Source organism: Carcharhinus amblyrhynchos, unplaced genomic scaffold, assembly GCF_965287045.1.
Source record: "Carcharhinus amblyrhynchos unplaced genomic scaffold, sCarAmb.v2.hapA scaffold_712, whole genome shotgun sequence".
NCBI lineage: Eukaryota > Metazoa > Chordata > Chondrichthyes > Carcharhiniformes > Carcharhinidae > Carcharhinus > Carcharhinus amblyrhynchos.
The window spans coordinates 8,947-27,500 of record NW_027650452.1 but is presented as its reverse complement, the minus strand read 5'-3'; the positions used below and the strand labels follow the sequence as shown (position 1 = coordinate 27,500).

General features: G+C 49.7%; 1 protein-coding gene across 1 annotated transcript in view; it reads left to right on the top strand.

Moving 5' to 3' along the window:
- The window catches only part of LOC145339866 (putative carboxypeptidase X1), a gene marked incomplete at its 5' end in the record, with an annotated part of 65,215 nt that extends 51,393 nt beyond the window's left edge, over positions 1-13,822 (top strand). Inside the window, 2 exon segments of the mRNA XM_080184398.1 lie at positions 13,509-13,731; positions 13,734-13,822. Of these exon segments, the coding sequence (XP_080040524.1) occupies positions 13,509-13,731; positions 13,734-13,822 (312 nt within the window).
- Positions 13,823-18,554: the final 4,732 nt, after the last annotated feature.

The window sequence follows — 18,554 nt, the reverse complement described above, 5'->3', positions numbered from 1 at the left end:
TTGGAGGATAGCTCATTTGTTCCATTGTTTAAAAAAGGCTTAAACAGTAATCCAGGAAATTATAGGCTGGTAAACTTGATGTCGATAGCAGGTAAATTCCTGGAAGGAGTACTAAGAGATAGGATTTACAAAGAGATAGGTTTCCCCAAGTGTGAAGCTGGTCCAGACATGCCTGGGAGTCCAGCAATCAGACTGTGGGGAGACAAGAGGGCCGGCATTGCGAGGGTCACGAGGTTGGCCACCAATTGAGCTGAAGATTAACATTTAATAAAAGAATAAAACACTAATTAAACAAGAAAAGATCAACTTCATTCTCCTGCTATATTTTTATAGATATATGGAGATTTATAAGGATTGCACATGTTGAATATTCTCAGAAGGCACTGGAGTGAGGCAGCTTCTTGCAAACTGTCCAGCATACATTCTAATTCTCTTTTATTCTCGTTCTATGCTTCTAAAACTTCATTCTAACTCTTTTAAACTCTCTAACAATACTGTAATTCAATACATTACTAGTGTTGAATTTGCAGGGGCCCTGGCAGACATATTTAAAATGTCAGTATTCACGGGGGAGGTGTCGGATGATTGGAGGGTGGCTCATGTTGTTTCATTGTTTAAAAAAAGGTTCCAAAAGAAATCCAGGAAATTATAGGCCAGTAAGTTTGACGTTGGTGGTTGGCAAGTTATTGGAAGGTGTGATAAAGGATAGGATCTACAAATATTTGGATAGACAGGGACTTATTAGGGAGAGTCAACATGGCTTTGTGTGTGGTAGGTCATGTTTGACCAATCTATTAGAGTTTTTCGAGGAGGTTACCAGGGAAGTGGATGAAGGGAAGGCGGTGGATGTTGTCTACCTGGATTTCAGCAAGGCCTTTGACAAGGTCCCTCAGGGGAGGTTAGTTAGGAAGGTTCAGTCACTAGGTATACATGGGGAGGTAGTAAATTGGATTAGACACTGGCTCAATGGAAGAATGATGTGGGTATGCCGGCGTTGGACTGGCGTAAACACAGTAAAAAGTCTGACAACACCAGGTTTTAGTCCAACTGATTTATTTGATAATAGACTCACAAGCTTTCGGGGTTAGTCCCTTCGTCAGGTGAGAGTTCTGGCCTCAGACAGAGCATATAAAGCACAGACAGTCACACTGTCTGTAACCCCTGTGACTTGCCTGGGTTTGCAAAACCTCACTTACTGTACTGTCTGGAGACAATACACATCTCTTTAACCTGTGATCAGTGCTCCTTCCACTCACATTGTCAGCCACTTCAGGTCTTGAACATCAATGGAAGAAGCCAGAAGCCCTGTGCCGCAGGGATCGGTGTTGGGTCCATTGTTGTTTGTAATCTATATCAATGATCTGGATGATAATGTGGTAAATTGGATCAGCAAATTTGCTGATGATACAAAGATTGGAGGTGTAGTGGACAGTGAGGAAGGATTTCAAAGCTTGCAGAGGGATTTGGACCAACTAGAAAAATGGGCTGAAAAATGGCAAATGGAATTTAACGTAGACAAATGTGAGGTATTGCACTTTGGAAGACAAACCAAAGTAGAACAGCGTAGACTAAAATCATGAATAGGTCACTGAGACAGTGGGACGGCGGCGCGGGCTCGTTGGGCCGAAGGGCCTGTTTCCCGTGCTGTGTTGTTCTTTGTTAGAACGTACAGGTAAATGGTAGGACTCTGAAGAGTGCAGTTGAACAGAGGGATCTGGGAATACAGGTACAGAATTCCCTAAAAGTGACGTCACAGGTGGATCGGGTTGTAAAGAGTGCTTTTGGTACATTGGCCTTTATAAATCGGAGTATCGAGTATAAAAGTTGGAGTGTTATGGTAAGGTTATATAAGGCATTGGTGAGGCTGAATTTAGAGTATTGTGTACAGTTTTGGTCACCTAGTTACAGGAAGGATGTAAATAAGGTTGAAAGAGTGCAGAGAAGGTTCACAAGGATGTTGCTGGGACTTGAGAAGCTGAGTTACAGAGAGAGATTGAATAGATTAGGACTTTATTCCCTGGAGCGTAGAAGAATGAGGGGAGATTTGATAGAGGTGTATAAGATTTTGATGGGTATAGACAGAGTGAATGCAAGCAGGCTTTTTCCACTGAGGCTAGAGGAGAAAAAAACCAGAGGGCATGGGTTAAGGGTGAAAGGAGAAAAGTTTAAAGGGAATATTAGGGGGGGGCTTCTTCACATAGAGAGTGGTGGGAGTGTGGAATGAGCTGCCGAATAAAGTGGTAAATGCGGGGTCACTTTAAGAAAAACTTGGACAGGTACATGGATGAGAGGGGTGTGGAGGGATATGGTTCAAGTGCAGGTCAGTGGGACTAGGCAAAAAATGGTTCGACACAGACAAGAAGGGCCAAAAGGCCTGTTTCTGAGCTGGAATTTTCTATGGTTCTATGGGGATGTTGGAGGGTTTGGGGGCGTCTGGGAGTTTGGGGGTGCTTGGGGGCATCTGGGGGGTTTGGGGGCATCGGGGGTTGGGGGTGTCGGGGGGATTTGGGGGTGTCGTGGTTTGGGTCGCCAGTGGTTTGGGGGGTCGGGGGTGATTGGGGCTTGGGGTGTTTGGAGGGGTCGGGGGTGTTTGGGGAGGGTCAGGAGTTTGGGGGTGTTGGCATTTTGGGGGGTCAGGGTGTTTGGGGGCATTGAGAGTTTTGGGAGGTCAGGGGGTTTGGAGGTGTTGGGAGTTTGGGGGATGTCGGGGTGATGTTTGGGAGGTCAGGGATGTTGGGGGTTTAGGGGATGTTGGGGGTTTGGGGTAGGTGGGGGTATTTGGAGGGGTTTGGGGTTTTCTGGGTTTTGGGGGATTTGGGGTTTTTGGGGGGATTCGGAGGCCTTGTGGGGTTGGTGAGTTTGGGGGTCCAGTTAGGGAATGTTTGGAGTGTCAGGGGTTTTGGTGTTTTGGGTGGATCGGGGGAGTTTGGGGGTTTTCAGAGGGAGAGGGGATTTGGGGGTCAGGGGTTTGGGGGGTTTTGGGTACGTCGGGGGGGTTTGGGGGGATTTGGGTATTTTCAGAGGGAGAGGGGATTTGGGGGTCAGGGTTTTGGGGAGGTGTTGGTGGGAGTTTGGGGATGGGGGATGTTTGGGGGGGTTGGGGGGTGTCAGTGGGAGTTTGGGGGTTGGGGGAATGTTTGGGGGGTTTTGGGGGGTATCAGTGGGAGTTTGGGGGATGTTAGGGATTTTGGGGGGTGTCGGTGGGAGTTTGGGGTTGGGGGATGTTTGCGGGGTATTGGTGGGAGTTTGGGAGATTGGGGGATGTTTGGGGGGTATCGGTGGGAGTTTGGGAATGAGGGGATGTTTGGGGGGTTGTCATAGAACATAGAACACTACAGCACAAACAGGCCCTTCGGCCCACGAGTTGCGCCGATCACATCAACACCTATCTATAACCCCCAATCCCACAAAACCCCATATACTCATCCAGAAGTCTTTTAAAAGACCCCAGCGAGTTCGCCTCCACCACCACTGCCGGCAGCCGATTCCATTCACTCACCACCCTCTGAGTGAAAAACTTACCCCTAACATCACTTCTGTACTTTCCTCCCCGCACCTTAAATCTGTGTCCTCTCGTAGCGACCATTTCAACCCGGGGAAATAGCCTCTGAGAGTCCACCCTATCTATTCCTCTCAACATTTTATAAACCTCTATCAGGTCGCCTCTCAACCTTCGTCTCTCCAGGGAGAAGAGACCCAGCTCCCTCAACCTAACTTCATAAGGCATGCCTCCCAATCCAGGCAACATCGTTGTAAATCTCCTCTGTACCCTTTCAATAGCTTCTACGTCCTTCCTATAGTGAGGCGACCAGAACTGCGCACGGTACTCCAAATGAGGCCTGACAAGGGTCTTATAAAGTTCCAGCATTACCTCCCGACTCCTAAACTCAATCCCTCGATTAATGAAGGCCAGTACACCATACGCCTTCTTGACCACATCCTCCACCTGCGAGGCCGATTTAAGAGTCCTGTGGACCCGGACCCCAAGATCCTTCTGCTCTTCAACACTACTAAGACTCCTGCCCTTGATAGTGTACTCGTTCATCCCGTTGGTTCTGCCAAAATGGACGACTACACATTTATCCGCGTTGAAGTCCATCTGCCACTTCTCCGCCCAGTCCTGCACCCTATTTATGTCCTGCTGCAACTTTTGACATCCTTCCAGACCATCCACAACATCACCGACCTTTGTGTCATCAACGAACTTACTTACCCATCCTTCCACTTCCTCATCCAGGTCATTTATGAAAATGACAAACAGCAAGGGTCCTAGAACAGATCCCTGGGGCACTCCACTGGTGACTGACCTCCATGCAGAAAAAGCCCCATCCACAACCACTCTCTGCCTTCTGCAGGCAAGCCAGTTCTGGATCCACAAGGCCAAAGGCCCTTGGATCCCATGCCCTCTCACCTTCTCAAGAAGTCTTGCATGGGGGACCTTATCAAACGCCTTGCTGAAGTCCATGTACACCACGTCCACGGCACTTCCTTCGTCAATGTGTTCAGTCACATTATCAAAGAACTCAACTAGGCTTGTAAGGCACGACCTGCCCTTGACAAAACCATGCTGACTATTCCTGATCATGTCAAACCTCTCCAAATGCTCGTAAATCTTGTCCCTCAGAAGCCTTTCCATCAGCTTACCAACCACTGAGGTCAGACTCACCGGTCGGTAATTTCCCGGGCTATCTCTGTTCCCTTTCTTGAAAATAGGGACTACATCCGCAATCCTCCAATCTTCCGGAACCTCTCCCGTCTCCATTGACGATGCAAAGATCATCGCCAGGGGCTCTGCAATCACTTCCCTCGCCTCCCACAGTATCCTGGGGTATATCCCATCTGGTCCCGGCGACTTATCTATCTTGATAGAATTCAAAAGTTCTAACACATCCTCCACCTTAATATCCACAAACTCAATCTTTTCCATCTGCTGCAAATCCGTGGCAAAATCTCCCAGATCAGCTTCCACTGTGAATACTGAGGCAAAGTACTCATTAAGTACTCATGTGTGTACATAGATCCCTGAAAGTTGGGAATCAAGTAGATAAGGTTGTCAAGAAGGCGTACGGTGTCTTGGCGTTTATTGGTAGGGGGATTGAATTTAGGAGTCGCAGTGTAATGTTGCAACTGTACACTACTCTAGTGCGGCCGCACTTGGAGTACTGTGTGCAGTTCTGGTCCCCGCATTACAAGAAGGATGTGGAGGCGTTGGAGAGGGTGCAGAGGAGGTTTACTAGGATGTTGCCTGGTATGGTGGGGAGGTCCTATGAGGAGAGACTGAGGGATCTAGGGTTGTTTTCGTTGGGAAGAAGGCGGCTAAGAGGGGATCTTATTGAAACATATAAGATGATTAGGGGTTTAGATAGGGTGGATAGTGATAGCCTTTTTCCTCGGATGGAGAAAGCTAGCACGAGGGGGCATGACTTTAAATTAAGGGGGGGTAGCTACAGGACGGATGTCAGGGGTAGGTTCTTTACCCAGCGGGTGGTGAGGGATTGGAATGCCCTGCCTGCTGCAGTTGTAGATGCGTCTAGTTTGGGGGCGTTTAAGAGATCTCTGGATAGGTTTATGGACGAAAAGGGATTGGTATAGGCTAGTGGGTCATTGTTTTTGTAACTGGTCGGCGCAACATCGTGGGCCGAAGGGCCTGTTCTGCGCTGTAATGTTCTATGTTCTATGTTCTATGTAAGCACCTCTGCCATTTCTTCTGGTTCCACACAGACCTTTCCCCCTTCACCTTTTATAGGTCCTATCCCTTCTCTTCTCATCCTTTTACCTTTCACATATTTATAAAAGGCCTTGGGATTCTCCTTAATCTTACCCGCCAAGGTCTTCTCATGACCCCTTCTGGCTCTCCTAATTTCCCTTTTAAGCTCCTTTCTACAGTCCTTATACTCCTCAAGATCCTTAACCTCTCCGAGTTCCCTGAACCTTTTGTACACCTTCCTTTTCCTCCTGACTAGGTTCAACACAGCCTTCGTGCACCACGGTTCCCTCGACCTACCAAAACCCCCTTGTCTCATCGGAACGTTGTCACGCATAGCTCCTGACAAACATTCCTTGAATATCCGCCACCTTCCTTCGGTACTTTTCCCTAAGAACGCCTCCTTCCAGTTTATTTGTCCAAGTAACTTCCTGACTTCTTCGTATTTCCCCTTACCCCAGACAAACACCTTCCTAGCCTGCCTGATCCTATCTCGTTCCAATGCAATTGTGAAGGAGATAGAATTATGGTCACCATTTCCAAGATGCTCTCCTACCGAAAGATCCATCACCTGCCCTGGTTCATTCGCCAGTACCAGGTCAAGTACAGCCTCTCCCCTCGTAGGCTTATCCACATACTGTGTCAGGAAACCTTCCTGAACACACCTAACAAACTCCTCCCCATCCAAACCCCTTACCCTAGGGATATTCCAGTCGATGTTTGGGAAATTGAAGTCTCCCATCACGACAACTCTGTTATTACTACATCTCTCCAGAATCTGTTTCCCTATCTGCACCTCAACTTCCCTGTCACTATTGGGCGGCCTATAGAATACACCCAGCAAAGTTATCGACCCCTTGCTGCTCCTAACTTCCACCCACAGAGACTCTGTAGATAGTCCCTCCACGGCATCCTCTTTCTCTGCAGCCATGACACTGTCCCTGATCAACAGTGCCACTCCACCACCTCTTCTGCCCCCCTCCCTGTCCTTCCTGAAGCATCTGAATCCTGGCACCTGAAGTACCCAGTCCTGTCCCTGAGACATCCAAGTCTCGGTAATGGCCACCACATCACAATCCCAAGCAGCAATCCACGCCCTAAGCTCATCTACCTTATTCACTACACTCCTGGCGTTAAAATATATACACTTCAGCCCCTCAGTCTGGGCATTTCCCATCTCCACCCCCTGTCTAACCTCCCTCCCATACTGCCTGCAGTCCTTCCCTACCTGGGAGCGAACCTCCTCCGTCCCAGTTTCCCCATCACAATTCCCTCCCCCCATCCTTTCTAGTTTAAAGTCCCCCCGGTAGCCTTAGCCAGTCTTCCCACCAAGATATTAGTCCCCCTGGGATTTAAGTGCCACCCGTCTTTACTGTACAGGTCACACCTGCCCCTAAAGAGGTCCCAATGATCTAGGAACCGAAATCCACCTCATTCCATTCCTGCCCTCATTCTCCCGTGGCACAGGCAGCAATCCTGAGATTACTACCTTTGCTTTTCTCTTCCTCAGCTGCCTACCCAGTTCCCTATAGTCCCTTTTCACGAGTGCCTCCCTCTTGCCTACGTCAGTAGTACCTATATGTACTACAACCTCTGGTTCCTCACCCTCCCCTTTCAGGATGTCTGGGACCCGCCCAGAGACATCCCGGATCCCAGCTCCAGGGAGACAAACCACCATCCGCGACTCCCGTCTACGTCCACAAAAACGCCTGTCCGCCCCCCTCACTGTGGAGTCCCCTATTAATACTACCTTTCTGCTCTCTTTTTTGATTTTTCCACTCACTGGCTCAGCTCCAGAGACCTGGCCACCGCTTCCTCCCTCAGGTGAGCTGTCCCCCCCAGTAGTACTCAGACAGGAGTACTTATTTTGAAGGGGGACATCCACCGGTGTGCTCTCCATCACCCGAGGTTTCCCCTTCCTAATAGTTACCCAAGTGCCCTCATCCCGTTGTCCTGGTGTAACTACTTGTTTATAGCTCCTATCTATAACCTCCTCACTCTCCCGAATGAGCCGAAGGTCCTCGAGCTGCATTTGCAGCTCCTTAACCTGGTTCCGTAGGGTCTGCAGCTCCACACACCGAGTACAGGTGTGGATGTCTGGTAGACCAGGAGCCTCCAAGACCTCCCACATGTTGCATTGGCAACAACACACAGGTCTCACACCCATACTTACCCCTTATAGCAACCCAGAGGAAAAAGTTAAAAAAAAACTTATAACTTACCTTATCTCTTTGGCCCTGTGAGCCAAAGCCCTTACAGCACACACAAAAACAAAAGCAGTCTTACCTGCTCTCAGTCAGAGCCCCCCTCTCTCTCTCTTTTTTAGGTTAGAGGAGGGGGGAGGGCTGGGATACTCTACCTGTGTAGAGTATCGGGAATCCCATCCGGTCTAATTTATAGTAGGTGAAAAAAAAACTTGACCCGAGTGCCCTCGCAACTACTTCCGGGGTCAAACCGGGGTCAAACTTAAATCAAGCAAAAAAACCCCCACTAAACTCACTAAACAGAGTTAGTTTTTAAAAGAAAGAAAAAGTCGCTGTACTCACCCACAAGCTCTCCACTCGCAAATCGCAGCCTCTCTTCAGTGCTCCCACGGAACAATGTCGGTGGGAGTTTGGGGATGGGGGGATGGTTGGAAGGTTTTGGGGGGTATTAGTGGGAGTTTGGGGGTTGGGGGGATGTTTGGGAGGTTTTGGGGGGTAGAAGGATGAGGGGGGATCTTATTGAGACATATAAGATGATGAATGAGATGGATAGGATAGAGGTGGAGAGACTCTTCCCGCTCAGAAAGGACAGCAGGACTAGGGGGCACAGCCTCAAGATAAAGGGGGGGCGGTTTAGAACAGAGTTGAGGAGGAACTTCTTCACTCAAAGGGTGGTGAATCTCTGGTATTCTCTGCCCGTTGAAGTGGTGGAGGCTGCCTCGCTAAATATTTTTAAGACGCGGGTTGATGGGTTTTTAATAAGAGAGGGGATTAAGGGTTATGGGGAGAAAGCGGGAATGTGGAACTGAGCAGCGACAGATCAGCCATGATCTTATTGAATGGCGGGGCAGGCTCGAAGGGCTAGATGGCCTACTCCTGCTCCTATTTCTTATGTTCAGTGGGAGTGTGGGGGTTGGGGGGATGTTTGGGGGGTTTTGGGGGGGTGTTGGTGGGAGTTTGGGGGAGTTTGGGTGGTGTCAGTGGGAGTTTGGGGATGGGGAGATGTTTGGGGGGGTGTTGGTGGGAGTTTGGGGGAGTTTGGGTGGTGTCAGTGGGAGTTTGGGGATGGGGAGATGTTTGGGGGGTTTTGGGGGGGTGTTGGTGGGAGTTTGGGTGGTGTCAGTGGGAGTTTGGGGATGGGGAGATGTTTGGGGGGTTTTGGGGAGTATCGGTTGGAGTTTGGGGGTTGGGGGATGTTTGGGGGATATCGGGGGGGTTTTGGGGGTTATCGGTGGGAGTTTGGGAATGGGGGAAGTTTGGTGGGTATTGGTGGGAGTTTGGGGGTTGGGGGGTTTTTAAGAACATAAGAAATAGGAGCAGGAGTCGGCCATCTAGCCCTTCGAGCCTGCCCCGCCATTCAATAAGATCATGGCTGATCTGAAGTGGATCAGTTCCACTTTTCCGCCTGCTCCCCATAACCCTTAATTCCCTTGTCTGTCAAAAACCTAACAACCCGTGACTTAAATATATTCAGCGAGGCAGCCTCCACCACTTCAACGGGCAGAGAATTCCAGAGATTCACCACCCTTTAAGTGAAGAAGTTCCTCCTCAACTCCGTTCTAAACTGCGCCCCCTTGTCTTGAGGCTGTGCCCCCTAGTCCTGCTGTCCTTTCTGAGCAGGAAGGCCAATATATCCTTCCGTAAGTGCAGCAACCAAAACTGCACACAGTACTCCAGCTGTGGCCTCACCAGTGCCCTGTACAGTTGCAGCAAGACCTCCCTGCTTTTATATTCAATCCCCCTCGCTATGAAGGCCAGCATCCCATTCGCCTTCTTGACCACCTGCTGCACCTGCAGACTGGGTTTTTGCGACTCGTGCACAAGGACCCCCAGGTCCCTCTGCACCATAGCATGCTGCAGCTTTTCGCCCTTTAAATAATAATCCCTCCTACTATTATTCCTGCCAAAGTGGATAACCTCACACTTGCTAACATTGTACTCCATCTGCCAGGTCCTCGCCCACTCGCTCAGCCTATCTAGATCCCTCTGCAGACTTTCTACACCCTCCGCACAATTTGCTTTTCCACTCATCTTCGTGTCATCAGCAAATTTCTTCACCCTACACTCAGCCCCCTCCTCCAGATCATCTATATAAATGGTAAATAGCTGAGGGCCCAGCACCGATCTCTGCAGCACTCCACTAGTCACCAACCGCCAACCAGAATAGCACCCATTGATACCAACTCTCTGCCTCCTATTAGACAACCAATCCTCTATCCACGCTAACACCCTACCCCCAACTCCATGCACCCTAACCTTCTGAAGTAACCTTTTGTGAGGCACCTTATCAAATGCCTTTTGAAAATTGAGAAACACCACATCCACCGGTTCCCCTCTCTCTACCGCACTAGTCACATCCTCATAGAATTCCAATAAATTCATCAAACACGACTTCCCCTTAATGAATCCATGCTGCATCTGCTCTATCAAACCATTCTTTTCTAGGTGCCTCGCTATTTCTTCTTTGATGACGGAATCAAGCATTTTCCAACTACACACGTTAAACTAACCGGCCTATAATTCCCTGCCTTTTGTCTGCCACCTTTTTTAAACAGCAGCATAACACTAGCCGTTTTCCGGGGTTTTGGGGGGTAACGGTGGGAGTTTGGGGATAGGGGATGTTTGGGGTGTATCGGTGGGAGTTTGGGGGTTGGGGGGATGTTTGGGGGAGTTTTGGGGGTATGGGTGGGAGTTTGGGGGCTGGGGGGATGTTTGGGGGGTATCGGTGGGAGTTTGGGGGATGTTTGGGGTGTGTTGGTGGGAGTTTGGGGGATGGGGTGATGTTTGGGGGCTTTTGGGGGGTATTGATGGGAGTTTGGGGTGTTGGGGGGGTTTGGGGGTATCGGTGGAGTTTGGGGGATGTTTGGGGTGTGTTGGTGGGAGTTTGGGGAATGGGGTGATGTTTGGGGGCTTTTTGGGGGGGTATTGATGGGAGTTTGGGTGTTGGGGGGTTTGGGGGGTATCGGTGGGAGTTTGGGTGTTGGGGGGATGTTTGGGGGGTTTTGGGGTGTATCAGTGGGAGTTTGGGAGTTGGGGGGTTTTGGGGGGTATCGGTGGGAGTTTGGGGGTTGGGGATGTTTGGGGGTTTTGGAGGGTATCAGTGGGAGTTTGGGGGTTGGGGGATGTTTGGGGGGTATCGGTGGGAGTTTGGGGGATGTTGGGGGGTTTTGAGGGGTATCGGTGGGAGTTTGGGGGTTGGAACATAAGAACATAAGAAATAGGAGCAGGAGTCAGCCATCTAGCCCTTCGAGCCTGCCCCGCCATTCAATAAGATCATGGCTGATCTGTCGTGGCTCAGTTCCACTTTCCCGCCCTCTCCCCATAACCCTTAATCCCCTTGCCTATCAAAAACCTATCAACCCGCATCTTAAATATATTTAGCGAGGCAGCCTCCACCACTTCAACGGGCAGAGAATTCCAGAGATTCACCACCCTTTGAGTGAAGAAGTCCCTCCTCAACTCCGTTCTAAACTGCCCCCCCTTTATCTGGATGCTGTGCCCTCTAGTCCTACTGTCCTTTCTGAGCGGGAAGAGTCTCTCCACCTCTATCCTATCCATCCCATTCATCATCTTATACGTCTCAATGAGATCTCCCCTCATTCTTCTAAACTCTAACGAGTACAAGCCTAGTTTATTCAGCCTCTCCTCATAGCTCAGCCCCCTCAACTCCGGTATCAGCCTAGTAAACCTCGTCTGCACTCCCTCCAAGACCAAAATATCCTTGCGTAAGTGCGGCGCCCAAAACTGCACACAGTACTCCAGCTGCGGTCTCACCAATGCCCTATACAGCCGCAGCAAGACCTCCCTACTTTTATATTCAATCGCCCTCGCTATGAAGGCCAGCATCCCATTCGCCTTCCTGACCACCTGCTGCACCTGCAAGCTGGGTTTTGCGACTCATGCACAAGGACCCCGAGGTCCCTCTGCACTGTCGCCTGCTGCAGTTTTTCGCCACGTAAGTAATAGTCCTTCCTGCCATTATTCCTACCAAAGTGGACAACCTCACACTTGCCAACATTAAATTCCATTTGCCATTTCCTGGCCCATTCGCCCAGCCTATCTAGATCCTTCTGCAGACTCTCCACACCCTCCGCACAATTTGCCGTTCCCCCAATCTTGGTGTCATCAGCAAATTTCGACACCATACACTCGGTTCCCTCCTCCAGATCATCTATATAAATGGTAAATAGCTGAGGCCCCAGCACCAACCCTGGGGCACCCCACTAGTCACCAACCGCCAATCCGAATAGCACCCGTTGACCCCACTCTCTGCCTCCTATTTGACAACCAATCCTCTATCCACGCTAACACCCTACCCCCAACTCCATGTCCCTCGACCTTCTGCAATAACCTCTTGTGAGGTACTTTGTCAAACGCCTTCTGAAAATCAAGAAAGACCACATCCACCGGCTCTCCTCTATCCACCGCCCTAGACACATCCTCATAGAACTCCAGTAAATTTGTCAGACACGACTTCCCTTAACGAAACCGTGCTGCGTCTGCTCTATCAAACAATTCCCCTCAAGATGGGGGGATGTTTGGGAGGTTTTGGGGGTATCGGTGGGAGTTTGGGGGTTGGGGGATGTTTGGGGGGTTTTGGGGGTATCAGTGGGAGTTTGGGGGTTGGGGGGATGTTTGGGGGTATCAGTGGGGGTTGGGGGGATGTTTGGGGGTTTGGGGAATCGGTGGGGGTTGGGGAGGTTTTGGGTGGTATCGGTGGGAGTTTGGGTGTTGGGGGATGTTTGGGGTATCAGTGGGGTTGGGGGGACGTTGTGGGGGTTTTGGAGGTATCGGTGGGGGGTTGGGGGGATGTTTGGGGGGTTTGGGGGTATCGTGGGGGTTGGGGGATGTTGGGGGTATCGTGGGGTTGGGGGGATGTTTGGGGGGGTTTGGGGGAGGGTGAAGGGTTTGGGGGGATGTTTGGGGGGTTTGGGGGGATGTTTGGGGGGTTTGGGGGGATGTTTGGGGGGGTATCGGTGTGAGTTTGGGGTTGGGGGGATGTTTGGGGGGTTTGGGGGTATCGGTGGGGTGTTGGGGGGATGTTTGGGGGGTATCGGTGTGAGTTTGGGGTTGGGGGGATGTTTGGGGGGGTTTGGGGGTATCGGTGGGGGTTGGGGGGTATCGGTGGGGTGTTGGGGGGATGTTTGGGGGGTATCGGTGTGAGTTTGGGGTTGGGGGGATGTTTGGGGGGTTTGGGGGTATTGGTGGGGGGTTGGGGGGGTATCGGTGGGGTGTTGGGGGGATGTTTGGGGGGTATCGGTGTGAGTTTGGGGTTGGGGGGATGTTTGGGGGTATCGGTGGGGTGTTGGGGGGATGTTTGGGGGGTATCGGTGTGAGTTGGGGTTGGGGGGATGTTTGGGGGGTTTGGGGGTATTGGTGGGGGTTGGGGGGGTATCGGTGGGGGTTGGGGGGATGTTTGGGGGATATCGGTGGGGGGTTGGGGGATGTTTGGGGGGTATCGGTGTGAGTTTGGGGTTGGGGGGATGTTTGGGGGGTTTGAGGGAGGGTGAAGGGTTTGGGGGGTTTTCGAGGATGTGGAAATGTTGGGATCTGGGGGATTTTCCATGTTTTGGGAATGAACAGTAACTTCCTGCCGGCAGGTTGGTCCGGAAACAAGGGCAGTGATTGGCTGGATGAAGAAGATCCCATTTGTGTTGAGTGCTAATTTCCACGGGGGAGACATGGTGGTGTGTTACCCCTTCGATATGGCTCGTCCCACCTGGCTCCAACGGCAAACAACCCCCACCGCCGATGACGATGTCTTCCGCTGGCTTTCCGCAGTCTACGCCTCGAGCCACCGGGCGATGGCGCAGTACGATCGCCGATCTGTCATGGAGACAACTTCATGCAGCATGGAAACATTATCAACGGAGCAGAATGGCATTCAGTACCCGGCAGTGAGTCCCCTCGGTAACCATCCCCCCGACAACCGCGTCCCCTCGGTAACCGCGTCCCCTCGGTAACCGCGTCCCCTCGGTAACCGTGCCCCCAGTAACCGTGTCCCCTCGGTAACCGTGCCCCCCAGTAACCGTGTCCCCTCGGTAACCGTGCCCCCCAGTAACCGTGCAGTGAGTTCCCTCAGATCTCGGTGCTGGTGGATCTCGGCACAGACAGACTGGGGCATGGACAGCTCCCCCCCCACCCCAGCACGATGCTGCAAACTCTTCAGCGGAAGTAGATCCACCCAATGAGCTCTGGAGGAATACAGAGAGAGTAGAAAAGAACTCAAACAGGGAGTTAGAAGGGCAAAAAGAGGTCACGAAATGTTCTAGGCAGACAGGATTAAGGAGAATCCTAAGGCATTTTATTCATTTGTTAGAAACAAAAAAGTTGTCAGGGAAAAAATCGGACCTCTCGGGGACAAAGGAGGGGAATTATGCTTAGAACCCAAGGGAATAGGGAGATCCTAAATGTTTGGGCGCCGCACCTGCGCAAGGATATTTTGGCCCTGGAGGGAGTGCAGAGGAGGTTTACTAGGCTGATACCGGAGTTGAGGGGATTGAGCTATGAGGAGAGGCTGAATAAACTAGGCTTGTACTCGTTAGAGTTTAGAAGAATGAGGGGAGATCTCATTGAGACGTATAAGATGATGAATGGGATGGATAGGATAGAGGTGGAGAGACTCTTCCCGCTCAAAAAAGACAGTAGGACTAGGGGGCACAGCCTCAAGATAAAGGGGAGGCGGTTTAGAACGGAGTTGAGGAGGAACTTCTTCACTCAAAGGGTGGTGAATCTCTGGAATTCTCTGCCCGTTGAAGTGTGGAGGCTGCCTCGCTAAATATTTTTAAGAAGCGGGTTGATGGGTTCTTGATAAGAGAGGGGATTAAGGGTTATGGGGAGAGGGGCGGGAAAGTGGAACTGAGCTACAACAGATCAGCCATGATCTTATTGAATGGCGGGGCAGGCTCGAAGGGCTAGATGGCCTACTCCTGCTCCTATTTCTTATGTTCTTATGTTCTTATGAATACTTTGCATCAGTATTCACAAAGGAGAGGGATGTGTTGACTGGGAGTGTCTCAGAGGGAGGTGTTGACCCGTTAGAGAAAATCTCCATTACAAGGAGGAAGTGTTAGGTTTTTTAGAGAACATTAAAACTGACAAATCCCCAGGGCCTGATGGCATCTCTCCTGGACTGCTCAGGGAGACAAGAGATGAAATTGCTGGGCCTCTGACAGAATCATTGTCCCTTCACTGGACACAGGTGAGGTCCCTGAGGATTGGAGGATAGCGAATGTGGTACTGTTTATTTAAGAGATAACCCGGGTAATTATAGGCCGGTGAGCTTGACATCCGTGGTAGGGAAGTTGTTGGAGAGGATTCTTAGAGATAGGATGTATGCACATTTACAACAGAACAATCTCATTAGCAATAGACAGCATGGTTTTGTAAGAGGGAGGTCGTGCCTTACAAATTTGGTGGAGTTTTTTGAGGAGGTGACAAAAACGGTTGATGAAGGAAGGGTCATGGATGTCATCTATATGGATTTCAGTAAGCTGTTTGACAAAGTCCCTCATGGCAGGTTGGTGAAAAAGGTTAAGGCTCCTGGGATACAAGGACAGGTGGCAAGATGGGTAGAGAACTGGCTTGGTCAGAGGGTAGCAGTCGAAGGGTTTTTTTCCAGCTGGAGGTCTGTGACCAGTGGTGTTCCGCAGAGCTCTGTACTGGGCACTGGAAAGTTATAAATTAGCCAGGAAGGAGTTAAAGAGAGAGTTAAGAAGAGCTAGAAGAGGACATGAGAAGACTTTGGCGGATAGGATCAAGGAAAATCCTGAAGCTTTCTATAGGTATGTCAAGAATAAAACATTGGTTAGGGCAAGATTAGGGCCAGTCAGAGACAGCAGTGGGAAGTTGTGCGTGGAGCCTGAAGAGATAGGAGAGGCACTGAATGAGTATTTTCGTCAGTATTTACGCAGGAAAAGGTCAGTGTAGTCGAGGAGAATACTGAGATACCAGGTAGTAGACTAGACGGGATTGAGGTACATAAGGAGGAGGTGTTGGCAATTCTTGAGAGTGTGAAAATAGATAAGTCCCCTGGGCCGGATGGGATTACCCTAGGATTCTCTGGGAGGCTAGGGAGGAGGTTGCAGAGCCTTTGGCTTTGATCTTCATGTTGTCATTGGCTTCAGGTATAGTGCCAGAAGACTGGAGGATAGCAAATGTTGTCCCTTGATCGAGAAGGGGAGTAGAGACCATCCTGGGAATTATAGACCGGTGAGCCTTACTTCTGTTGTGGGCAAAGTTTTGGAAAGAATTATAAGGGATAGGATTTATAATCATCTAGAGGGAAATAAATTGATTAGGGATAGTCAACACGGTTTTGTGAAGGGTAGGTCGTGCCTCACAAACCTTATCGAGTTTTTTGAAAGGTGACCAAAGAGGTGGATAAGGGTAAGGCAGTTGACGTGGTAGATATGGATTTTAGCAAAGCGTTTGATAAGGTTCCCCATGGTAGGCTATTGCAGAAAATGCAGATGCTTGGGATTGAGGGTGATTTAGCAGTTTGGATCAGGAATTGGTGAGCTGATAGAAGACAGAGGGTGGTGGTTGATGGGAAATATTCAACCTGGAGTTCAGTTACAAGTGGTGTACCTCAAGGATCTGTTTTGGGGCCACTGCTGTTTGTCATTTTTATAAATGCCCTAGATGAGGGTGTAGAAGGGTGGATTAGTAAATTTGCTGACGACACCAAAGTTGGAGGAGTTGTAGACAGTGAGGATGGATGTTACAGTTTGCAGAGGGACATAGATAAGCTGCAGAGCTGGGCCGAGAGGTGGCAGATGGAGTTTAATACGGAAAAGTGTGAGGTGATTCACTTTGGTAAGAGTAACAGGAGTACAGAATATAGGGCTCATGGAAGGACTCTTAGTAGTGTTGACGAGCAGAGAGATCTCGGGGTACATGTGCATAGCTCCCTGAAAGTTGGCACCCAGGTTGATAAGGTTGTTAAGAAGGCGTACGGTGTGTTAGCTTTTATTAGTAGAGGGATTGAATTTCAGAGCCGTGAGGTCATGTTACAACTGTACAAAACTCTGGTGCGGCCGCACTTGGAGTATTGCGTATAGTTCTGGTCGCCGCATTATAAGATGTGGAGGCATTGGAAAGGGTGCAGAGGAGGTTTACCAGGATGTTGCCTGGTATGGTGGGAAGGTCTTATGAGGAAAGGCTGAGGGACTTGAGGTTGTTTTCATTGGAGAGAAGAAGGTTATGAGGTGACCTGATTGAGGCATACAAGATGATCAGAGGGTTAGATAGGGTGGACAGTGAGAGCCTTTTACCTCGGATGGTGATGGCTAACACGAGGGGACGTAGCTTTAAATTAAGGGGTGGTAATTATAGGATGGATGTCAGAGGTAGGTTCTTTACTCAGAGGGTAGTAAGGGCGTGGAATGCCCTGCCTGCAGCAGTTGTGGACTCGCCAACTTTAAGGTCGTTCAAATGGTCAGTGGATAGGCATATGGATAACATTGGAATAGTTTAGGTTCGAGGGTCATTAGATTGGTTCCACTGGTTGGCGCAACATCGAGGGCCGAAGGGCCTGTACTGCACTGGAATGTTCTATGTTCTACCTCTGCTATTTGTGATATATATAAATGATCTGGAAGAAGGCGTTCTCCCTTTCTAGGGAGAACACCCCCAGTTTACCCAATCTCTCCTCATAGCTAAGACCCTCTATACCAGGCAGTATCCTGGTAAACCTTTTCTGCACTCTCTATAAGCCTCCACGTCCTTCTGGTAGTGTGGCGACCAGAACTGGACGCAGTGTTCCAAATGTGGCCTAACCAGCGTTCTATACAACTGTATACTCTTTACCCCGTCCTATAAAGGCAATCATACCATATGCCTTCTTCACCGCCTTCTCCACCTGTGCTGCCACCTTTAAGGATCCGTGGACTTGCACCCCCAGGTCCCTCTGTGTGTCTGTATTCCTGATGGTTCTGCCATTTATTGTATAACTCCCCCCTACATTAGACCTACCAAAATGCATCCCTTCGCATCTATCTGGATTAAATTCCATCTGCCATTTCTCCGCCCAATTTTCCAGCCTATCAATATCCTGCTGTATTCTCTGACAATGTTCATCGCTATCCGCAACTCCAGCAATCTTTGTGTCGTCTGCAAACTTACTGATCACACCAATGTAACTATCTAAATGCTTTTTAAAAGATAAAATTGTACCCACCTCTACTACTACCTCTGGCAGCTTATTCCAGACACTCACCACCCTCTGTGTGAAAAAATTGCCCACCTGAACACTTCTGTATCTCTTCCCTCTCACCTTACCCCTATGCCCTCTAGTTTTAGACTCCCCGATCTTTGGGAAAAGATATTGACTATCTCGCTGATCTGTGCCCCTCATTATTTTATAGACCTCTATAAGATCACCCTTCAGCCTCCTACAGTCCAGAGAAAAAAAGTCCCAGTCTATCCAGCCTTTCCTTATAACTTAAACCATCAAGTCCCGGTAACATCCTAGTAAATCTTTTCTGCACTCTTTCTAGTTTAATCATATCCTTTCTATAATAGGGTGACCAGAATTGCACACAGTATTCCAAGTGTGGTCTTACCAATGTCTTGTACAACTTCAACAAGACATCCCAACTCCTGTATTCAACGTTTGAGATAACTTTCTTCACTGTCCACGATCT